We start from the raw sequence: 11022 nt of genomic DNA, 5'->3' as shown, positions 1-11022 counted from the left end.
AGAAACGTTTTCTTTGGAGAGGGAATAGCCCGGATTTCAAGTACCATTTGGTTAATTGGGAGGAAGTTTGCCTTCCAAAAAATTTTGGAGGTCTCGGAATTCGGCTCTCCAAAGACATGAATCAGGCGGCTCAACTCATCAGCTTCAAACCTTTGGAAAAACATGGTGCTTTCGAAGCTCGGCATCTCCTCAAAATGGTGGACAAATGGGGGAAACAGAAGGAATTTATCTCCTATATGGCGGTCGCTTTATCTCTCGACTCCTAATTTCTCAGCAGCAGTCCGATTTTATGTGGGAGATGGCCATCATATCAGATTTTGGGAAGATTTCTGGTTGAGGGATATGCCTCTTCAGAGCACTTTTCCTAGCCTCCACAATATTTCGAGATTGAGGAATAGTACCATTAGTGAAATTGCTGATAATGGGGGATGGAACATTCAGCCTCGTCGTGACTTATCTGATTTAGAAGGTCTTGAAGCCAGTCAACAGTTGGACACTTTGTAGTCAACCAGAATCCAAGCTAACAAATCAGACAAGCTAATCTGGTGGCCAAATAAAAGTGGCTCCTTCTCTGTCAGCTCTGTCTATCTTGTTATTCGAGGAGAGATCACTCAGGGTCCCAAGCATGCAGTGGAATTCACTTGGCGTCTTAGTGCACCCCCAAAAATAAAATTCTTCATGTGGAGTGCTTGCCATAATAAGATTCTCTATGCTGACAACCTCAGAATTCGTGGCAACCGCGGAGTTGACCCCATTTGCCCCTTCTGCCATGCACATGAAGAAACTATAAGCCACCTGCTCCTTTTGTGCCCTTTCTCTTGGGGGATTTGGACGTTGATTCTTAACAAAATTGGGCTCCAACTCTGCTTCCCTGAGGATTTGTCAGCCACCTGCCGTATGCTTGTTGGAACTCCTATCTCCGGTATTGGGAAACTGATGATCTTTGCTATATCCGCATTCATCCCGTGGGGTCTTTGGCTGGAGCGAAATCATCGAAGATTCAATGCCAAACCCAGCACTCAAGATAGAGTTATTGAAACCATCTCAGACAGTATTGCTACTTGGCTTCACTCAAGAAAGGCCTTCTCCCCGTTCTCTGGAACATCCATCAGGGATAATTGGAGAAGCCTAGCCCAGCTCCACCTCTCCTCGAAGCCTCCTGTCATATGCGAATGGACCCTGCCTTCTGCTGGAGTCCTTAAGCTGAATTTCGACGGCTCTTCTCTTGGTAACCCTGGCTGAGCTAGGTTTGGTGGCTTGATTTGGGACTCTCTTGGGAACCAGATCGTCTCTTTCTCCGGGCCCCTTGGTATTGCAGACTCCACAACGGTTGAACTCCAAAGCGTCCTCAATGGGCTTCGTGTTTTTCGTGATCATTGCTCCGGACCTGTCCTGATAGAGGGAGACTCTAAGGTGGTGATCGGTTGGTGTCAGCATGCCTCTACTCCTCCGTGGCGTCACTGGGATGCTTTTTTTGAAGTTTTGGATATTGTAAATCTCTTGGAGTGTTTCTGGTCTCTCATTCCGAGATCAGCAAATTCTGTGGCTGATGCTCTAGCCAAGCAAGGAGCCTCCTTGCAATTTCTTGTTGTCAGGAGTTAGCTCCTTTTGTTTCTTTTAATAAAATTCACATTTCATAAAAAAAAAAAATCTTAGAACAATTAAACAACTAAACATAAATAGAAAATTAAAATAACTAAAACACTTTTAACTGAGGTTTTTCTATGCGACCTCCTTCCATGAGACTTTTTTTAGACTCAACAATATTAATTCTGCCTTTTTTCTTGCTGTGAGTGTCATGTAAGACTTTTCCATACTTGCTTTTCAACACTCCCCTCAAGCTGGAATTTATATGGGGCATAACTAGCTCAACAGAACATGTTACCTTCTTTGACATAATATTAAAGTTGGGGTTAGGTCAATCTCAAAATGAATAGCTGATTTCCAACTAATAACCATGGTTTTTTTTAGATTTTAAAATGTGAGATTTGTCCCACTATCATTTATTAAGTAGAGAGACTCTGTACTTTGAAAATGGTGCAGTCAATTGGTATGGGAGATAATTTTGGTGTCTAAGACTATGACTTTTACTGCTCAAGTGATGATATAGATGGTCATCTATTTAAAGAGGCCAACTGGCCATTATAACCTTAGACTTTCACAGTTTTTGGTCTATATTTTTTTTTCTACTTTTCAGCCAATCTAGTATGACCTTATGTGTGCTGTAATTTTTGTTCACCAACAACCTCTCCTGCATGGGGTTTTATGATACCTTCATGGTTCACCATGCTAATATCTCAGAGATGTAACTGATCATTCTAAATTTCTAGAAATAGAACTTATGCTTCTTTTTGGAGTATGTTTATGAGTTTTTAAACTATTTGCAATATCAGTGTGCATTAGAGGTGCAGTCTGTTATTTCTTGGGCTTATATTGGTTAGCATCAAAAGGGTTATTTTGATACAGTATATTCTGATGACCACTGTTTCAAACTGTGGCCTTGTCCAGGTTGAAGGGGATGGTTCTTTTGTTCCTGCTTCAGAAGATGATTTCTTAGAAGTTGAGCATTTATTAGCTGTACCAGATGATGAGACAATATTGGAGGATGATGTCTTATGCTTTGAATCAAAGAATTCTGAGAAGTTCTTACTGGTGGATGATGTTCCATGTTCTGATGATTGTCATCAATTAAATACTGACTCTGGTACTCTTCTTACCAATTGTTTTCTTGTTATGGTTTGGCCACCCTCCCCAGGATTTCCATTTGATATTCGATGGATTTTTAACTCTCTCTTAACATATTTACCTTGCCTTTTCAAAAAAATAAAAAAAACATATATTTACTTTGTGTCTTAGAGTTATAGACTTTGCCAAATGGTGGTATGAAAATGCTTTATGCTTGAGTAAGAATCTTGTTGTAGTACCATTCTTAAAAAAGAGAAAAAAAAAAAAACATTGGGAATCTTGTTGTTGTCCTATAGTCTTGACTGAAATCTTGTTGTTTTCATTTAAAGTGGCGTCTTCTGGAGGTTTTTGTTTTCCTAAAATGCCTTGATGTTCTGCCTTCTATATGAGAGAATTTGTTGTCTTTTCTTTAGGTTCTCCTACCTGTTGTTGGCATCATCTCTCCTGTGGTATGGTGGTAGGTCTCAGGGTCTTTGCAGCCTTGTACTGTTTATGTCCACCCCTTTTTTCCTTTTTTCAGATATCAGTTTTATAATCTCCTCTAGTAACCCTCTTTTGGAAAAAAAATTCTTACATTCCAAAAACATCAACTGCTGCTATCCTTTGCCATACTGGTTGTTGTTATTATTGTTTTTACATCATTATCATTCTTTTGTGATCTTTGTATTTACTTGCTCCAGTGTAATTTTTTGGTTTCAAGTCATTAAACTTTCTGATGTGGTTTCTATTATATGAGCCATGTGCAGGTGCATTGGATTGCAGTATCATGCAAGATGGAAAGCAGGAACCAAAATTTGATGTATGGCTTTTAAATTTCAATCGTTTTTCATGTTTAATGTTTCTGAGTGGATTGTGCCTGCAAAATGTTGTGTTCAGTAAGGATGATGCAATGATTATTATTTGATGCTATATGCAGAAGCATTTGTACCTGTTCACTATCTTGTTATGTTTAGTTAGATTCCTTTGGGTTATTTATTTACTATTTAGCTTTATTTTTTTAATGACCTATTTTACCATTTATTGTTAGAAGATAAGGTCTTAGTATAGTGGTATGATGTAATTTTCTTTTGATTTTTGTCCCTTTCTCTCCCTTTTTACGGTAAAGGGTAATGATGTAATTATAGCTCTTCTCATTATTATAAATATACATTGTGTGGGAGGATTAGATACTTCACCTAAACCTAATCCTCCTTCCCTCCTTTCACTCTCTCTCTCTCTCTCTTAGCCAACCTCTCTTCTTCTCCTTCTCTCAGTCGATCATCTCATCTTTCTCTTTTCCTCTTGTTACTCTCTTCACCTTAATCTAGTTCGTTTATTACTCACTACATGGGATCCTGAAGTTATGGTGTTCATGATCAAGGTGTTTTAATCTCCTCGGTGGAATTGAGGTGTTGATTTCTGCATATTCGGCAGCAGATGTGCTTGCCAAACAGGGAGCATCTCTTCAACATCTTGTTGTTAGGGATCTGCTCCCTATCTCTTTGTAATTTTTTGCCTTTTTAATGAATTGCATCTTTATCAAAAAAAAAAAAAAAAAAGAATTGAGGTTTTGATCAAATGATCAATCTTGAGTTCTTTTTGCTTGATGACTCGGAAAAGCTGGAGTTCTTTAGCATTAGTTTTTCAGAAAAGTTCAACATTATTGCTTCTTATATGATAGCTTCAGCCTAGAAGTTGGTTTTCTGATATGATCACTGCATGCTCTCTTCGAAGTTTGGTATTAGTTTGTTTCATGACTATGGAATGCTGGATATTATTTGATTGAAGCCATGCTTGGTTATTGCTGATTTCATAAGTTTATGATGATATTCATGAGGCTATGCTTGCGTGATTAAAAACTTTCTAGTTTCATTCTTTGGTGTTAAGTTGATGTTCAAAAGATTGAACTCGGGAAGGTGTTTTTTTGAAGTGCCGAAGTTGTTTTTTGTTGATAGAGGATATGCTGTTTTTTTTCCCTCTCATTGGGTAGTATTCCACATGAGATAGAGGCTGGATTGATTTACCTAAAAGAATCAAGAAAAAAAGGAAGTAAAAGGCTGGTTTTTGGGATGATAGTTGGTGCCTAAGTTATCAAAGGAAAGTTTCCTTCTTAAAAAAATCTCTAGCTTGCTCAAGATCCCCTTGCTTTGGTATGAGTATTACTTACCTTGATTAGTTTTCTCCTTGCCTAAAATAATTTAAGGCAAGTCAAGATTGAGTTTTTTGGTGAAGTGGCGCCTATAACACTAAAGGAAGGTTTCCTTTTATATTTTTGTAAGTGGCTGATTTGAAGGAAGATCTTGTATAATTTGATTTATTGATGGATATTCGTTCTTAATTAAGAAAGACATGTGGTTTACCTATTTGATCTCAGCCAGCATGAGGTATCCTTATTTAAATGCATGATTAATTGATTAATGCCAAGTTAAGCTCGGGTTGGTTCTCTCCTCTCCCCGAGTTGGTTCAATTTGCTAAGATAAACTTGTATTGGTTTGGTTCTCCCTCTCTTGAGTTGGTTCATATTTGGGTCGGCTTATTGGCTTGGTTAAAGTTGCTTTACTTATTCATATAAGAGGTAAATTTAACGCATGATTAAGACTTGCTAAGTCTCGTTTTTTCCTTCTTAAAGTTCGGTTATTGAGCCTCAGGTACATCATCACTCTTCTTATTGTATAAGTGTAGTGTATCTCTGATTTGACTCTTGATGGCTGAAGATGACATGGGAAGTAAAAGTGATCTTCTCAAAATTATCACTATACCCTTGAGAGGGTTGTCTAATTACCTCAGCTGGTCACAATCGGTTAGGAGGTTTCTTATTACTCGAGACCTCTTAGGACATCTAACCAAACCAGTTCTACCTATTGATGAGGAGGACAACTCTTATATTAAATGGTTAAAGAATGATACATTGGTTATTAGTTGGGTAATAAATAGCATGGAAGAGCATGTGGTCAACAATGTGCTTCACCTTGAGATCGTCAAGCAGATAAGGGACACTTGTGTCAAGTTGTACTCGAGTACATAGAAGCTACAAAAATTATATGATGTTTTTCAAAACATTTTTAATACAAAGCAAGGGAAAAAGCTACATGAGTACTTGGTACGGTTCAAAGGGCTGATTCAGGAGTGAAAAATTGCTCTGCCCTATTCCATTGATATGTCCATTGATATGTCGGTTTAAGAAAAACAGGGGGAAACCTTAATAGCTGCTATTTGTTTAGCAAATATCAAGCCATATTTTGAGGTGGCCAAAACTCAACTTCTCAGCTCCTCAGCACTTCCATCATTCGATGACATAAGTGCAACACTACTTTGGATATCAGACCCTTCTTCTACCTCCCAGACTGAGGTGTCATCTGCCATCTTCTCGGTAATAGGGGTACAACTTCTACCACACCCGAGGGTGTGTTAGAAATTATAGAGGAGGTCGAGCAAGAGGTGGTAGAACTGGCTCTGGTCCTTCGAGGTATGATAATTGGGTCTGCACTTGCTGTGGTAGACTGAATCATCTAGTGGGCACTTGTTGGAAGCTTCATAACAAAATAGATTGGGTCACTGCGATCCAGGCCTTGGTTAATAGCAATGAGAAAAATGAAGACAAATCCAAGTTACAGAACGGCAAGAAGACTGTCATCGATGATGATTATGAATTATTACTGAGAATGAAGACTTTGATGGTATATTCTTCTGCATCTTCTACTACAGCTACTGCTACCTCATCCTCTTCATCCTGGATCATTGACTTGGGGGCCTCCGAGCGTCTTATAGGTAATAAGAGTTTTTTACATTCCATGTCTCCATGTTTACCAGATAAGTTTGTTACCATAGCTGATGGATCCCAAACCAAAGTTCTTGGGAAGGGATTCTCCTTTGTTACACCCTCACTTCCGCTTATTGATGTCTTATTTGTCCCCCAGTTCCCCATAAATTTGTTGTCTGTTAGCCAGTTAACAAAACGGTTTAATTGCTCCATCACCTTCTCACCTTCATCTTGTGTTTTTCAGGATCTAATAAAATCCTGCCTCTATGGAATCCCTAGCTATTATCTGTTTATGTTCCGATGTCCTGCTTTTATTAGAGACAGAATTGAGCTACTTAAAAGAAGATTTCTGTGGGGAGGGCCAAATGGTAAAAAAAAATATCACTTAGTAAAATGGGAAGAGGTATGCAAACCACAATTCCTCGGAGGACTGGTAATTGTGATACTGCCACTACTAATTCTGATCTTTTCCTTAAATGGACTTGGAAATTCAACCTCTTCCCTGATCTAATCTGGAGAGCTTTAGTAGCTGCTAAAACTAACAAGCAATTGGATTGGTGGACGGAGGGGGGAAGACTCTCGTCTATCCCTTTCCTGGAAAAAAATTGTTTTACTATTCCTTGATTTCAATAAAGCAGTCAAGTGCTATGTTGGCAATGGAACATCAACAAAATTTTGGTCCGATTGGTGGACTAGCCACTCCAACCTCAAATTTAGCCAAGAATCTATCTCAATTCTTGTCAAAAATACTGATGCCTCTATCTTAGAAATATGGTCTGAAACTGGGGGGATGGAATTTGAACCTCAGAAGAGATCTTTCGGATTTTGAAGCCATTTTGGCTTCCAATCTCCTATCGAGCCTACCCTCAGCCAAACCTAGTAACAACCAAGATACTTTGATTTGGACACCTTGTACAAAAGGTTCCTTCTCTACTGCTTCAGCATACAACTTCCTCTGTAACTCCTGCTCAACTCAATCAAATCACCCTGCGGCCATTGCTTGGAATCTCCTTGCCCCGCCTCGAGCAAAATTTTTCATCTGGACCGCCTGTAGGAATAAAATCCTCACCTCTGATTCCTTAATCCGGCGGGGAACCCCCATCCCGGACCCCTTGTGCCCTTTCTATCAAAATGCTCCAGAAATAACCAATCACATTCTCCTATCCTGCCATTATGCCCATTCTATTTGGACCACTCTTTTAAACAAAATCGGGCTCCAGTACTGCGTTGCATCAAATCTGTCATCCACTATTCTCTCACTCATTGACACTAGCCTCCCAAATCTAGGAAAGATGATTCTCTCGTGATGCATTGGGCATATCCCATGGGGATGATGGAAAGAAGAAATAGGAGGAAATTCAAACAGTCATCTTCTCTGCTCCTTTGCAGGCCTTCTTGGTATCTTCGACTCCATAGTAGAACTCTCAGGCTTGCTAAACGGAATTCAAGTTTTCTTTAGCGGGCTCACGGGCCCACTCTGCATCGAAAGAGACTCAAAGATTATCATTAACTGGTGTGCAAAATTCATCAGACCTCCGTAGCGTCATTGGGACATGTACTCAAAAATTTGTAATTTAATTTCCCTTTTGAATTGTCCTTGGAAGCATATTCCTCATTCTGCCAATAATTTGGCAGACATTCAGGCTAAGGTGGGCATTTCACTCCAACACCTTGTTGTGGAGGAAGGCCCTCTTTCCTAGGTTTGATTTGTACTTCACTCTTCTTTTAATAATTTATACACATCATTTAAAAAAACAACAACGAAGCAGGTGATTGGTGGAGGCCATGAATAGGGGGGGCCTTTATTACTTAGACTTGCCTCCGGTGACTACGGTTTCCACTTCTCAAATAGAGGCAAGATTATGGCACAACCAGTTTAGACATCCGTCAACAACATCACTTCATCACTTGTTTTAGTTTTTGAAAACTGTCTAGTTTAAACTATGGAGTCTGTTAGTTGAGCTAACACTAGAGGACTACTTATTCTCCTCGAGCTGAACTTAAAGGTGTTGCTCCCTTGTCATTAATTTACTCGGCTGTGTTAAAATACAAGTTCAGGGGTATTTTGGTCATTTCTTAGATTTTCAATATTACATTTTTCTCTTATTGTATGGGTATTAGATTGGGAATGTCTTATTTTATCCCTAGTTAAATTTTCATTCAATTTAGACATGTATTTTACGAAATATGTAATTTTGAGTATTGAGGGGCATTTTTGTCCTATTGTAAAATTTCACTTAAACCCTGATTATAAAGAAGTAGGAAGGGCCTTTCTGGCTTGGATTCCAGGGCAGCAAAGCTGCTTCTCTTCCAGAAATCCATTTTCTCCCCAAATCACCTATTTTTCATGGTATCAGAGCAGTAACGCAAGTCTTAGGCAAGTTTCTTTGGATTTTGTGGATCTTCTCTCCATTTTTAGCAATCTCCTTGAAGGTTTTCCCAACATTTCTGGACTGGTAGGGTAAAATTTTTATTTTTTCCTTTTTCTTTCTATCTTAGCCTATTTGGCTAATGATTACTACTTCTATTTGACTGAATGTTGGGATTTAAAAGTGTTTAATGATCCTAATTTGAGGAAATTTCTCAAATCTGCTTGTATCGTCAACCTAATGCTTGTGTCATCATCCATATAGCCTACACCATCTTGATTTTTTGCAATTCTTTCATTGATTTATAGTCTCAATTGTTGGAATTGATCACTATTGGTTCTAAATTGAATGAATTGGGTGCTGCATTGCCCTAATTGAATTCGGTGTGGAGCCCACTTGATTACACAAATATTGAAATTTGAGGAACGTGCTTCCCTTTGGTTAATTGACACTCTAGTGTACTGAATTGTGGTGTTTGGTGATATTTAATGGCTGATTCCAGCACACAGGTTGTTGTCCAAAGGACTACTGAGAGCTCAGATGTGAAATTTTCTCAGTCTATTTAGATAACTACGATCCGGTTGAATGGATCGAATTATGTAAACTGGTCTAGATCAGTTTTGATGTATTTGAGGGCTAGAAGAATGGCAAAATATATAAATAATGATCCTTCGGTACCTGTTACTGATGATTGGGTGGCAGAAGATAATTTAGTAATGACCTTGTTGGTCAATAGTATGGAATCCATAATTAGTGATCAGATTTTGAGTTGCAATACTGGTAAGGCAATGTGGACTACATTGGCTTCTATTTTGTCTCAAGAAAGTAATTTATCAAGGATCTATGAGTTATATGTGAAGTTCTTTAATATGAAGCGTGGAGGTAGATCAATGACAAATTATTTCACTGAGATAAGGGGAGTACTACAGGAGATTAGTACATTCCATCCTTTTACTACGAATGTTGAAGACATCTGTAAGAAAAAAAATCAGATTCAAGTAGCCCGGTTTTTGGATGGTTTGGGGCATGAGTATGATGCTATTAGAGCCCAATTTTTTGTTAATGAGGATGTGACCACTCTTGAGCAAGTTTTTAACTGAGTTCTTCAAGCTAAAGGTGCAGTTGTAAATAAGAATGAGTCAGGTGGAGCCCTCTTAGAAGCAGTTGCTCTTAACCTTCAATCTTCTACTGGTAAGCCCGACGGTCAGTTTCATGATGGTAATAATAGAGGTAGAGGTCGCTCTTACACAATCTGTGGTCGTTGCCGAAATGATTGGGGGGATCGAAAATGTGTTTATTGTGGTAGGACTAATCATATTTCTGAGAAATGCTGGGACAAATTTGGTAAACCTACCTGAGCCAATTTTATAGTCACAGATAAGGACGCCTCCTCACACACTGGATCGTATATAGAAATTCAGCAGTTATTACAGCGACTGGGTCAACTGACTGCTTCATCTATTGTTTCTCAGACTACCGAGACTCCTCCTTCCTCAGCGAGTGCCACGATGGCTAGGACAGGTATGAATGCACTAAATGTGTCTCATTCCCCCTCTTGGATCATTGATTCAGGAGCCTCTACACACAAATAGTTCGCACTACTCCACAAATATTCTTAGATTTTGTTTTATTTGTACCAAAGTTTCCAGTTAATCTCTTGTCTGTGAGTCATATAACTAAATCCTTAAATTGTTCAGTAACCTTTTATCCTACTTCTTGTGTTTTCTAGGACTTGCAGACGAAGAGGACGATTGGTTCAGGATATGAGAAGGGAGGGCTCTACTTGCTAGATTATGTATCTGTTTCTTGAGCTGTAGCTCTCACTACTACAAATTCTTCTTACTTGTGCCATCTGCACTTGGGACATCCTTCACCAGCTAAGTTGCGACAGTCTTTTCCTTCTTTGCCAGCCGATATTTCATTTGATTGTAAATCCTGTCAGTTGGGAAAGCATCGTCGCTCCAATTTCCCAGTTAGTTCTAGTCAAAGCACCAAGTTGTTTGAATTAGTCCATTTTGATGTATGGGGTCCATGTCGAGTTCCTAGCCCATTTGGTTTTAAGTATTTTGTGTCGTTCATTGATGATTTCAGTAGAGTTACTTGGGTGTATCTCCTACGAGAGAAGTCCGAAGCATTTGATGTATTCCTCAATTTTTCAATAAAATAAAAAATAAATTTGGTGCATGTGTTCATGTACTTCGTACTAACAATGGTTTGGAATATCTTAAC

General features: G+C 38.8%; 1 protein-coding gene across 1 annotated transcript in view; it reads left to right on the top strand.

Moving 5' to 3' along the window:
* Nucleotides 1-342: 342 nt before the first annotated feature.
* The window catches only part of LOC137938354 (uncharacterized), a 42415-nt gene continuing 31735 nt past the window's right edge, over nucleotides 343-11022 (top strand). Inside the window, exons 1-8 of the mRNA XM_068783331.1 lie at nucleotides 343-500; nucleotides 579-1228; nucleotides 1319-1597; nucleotides 2044-2050; nucleotides 2198-2224; nucleotides 2302-2356; nucleotides 2467-2704; nucleotides 3432-3484. Coding sequence (XP_068639432.1) covers nucleotides 343-500; nucleotides 579-1228; nucleotides 1319-1597; nucleotides 2044-2050; nucleotides 2198-2224; nucleotides 2302-2356; nucleotides 2467-2704; nucleotides 3432-3484 — 1467 coding nt within the window. The remainder of the gene's footprint in view (nucleotides 501-578; nucleotides 1229-1318; nucleotides 1598-2043; nucleotides 2051-2197; nucleotides 2225-2301; nucleotides 2357-2466; nucleotides 2705-3431; nucleotides 3485-11022) is intronic.

The sequence above is a fragment of the Aristolochia californica genome, unplaced genomic scaffold (genome assembly GCF_029961685.1).
Source record: "Aristolochia californica isolate CCGP_79_NKW_82.1479 unplaced genomic scaffold, dmAriCali1.0.hap1 SCAF_8, whole genome shotgun sequence".
In the NCBI taxonomy this organism is placed as follows: Eukaryota; Viridiplantae; Streptophyta; class Magnoliopsida; order Piperales; family Aristolochiaceae; genus Aristolochia; species Aristolochia californica.
This window is presented reverse-complemented; position numbering and strand designations above follow the sequence as displayed.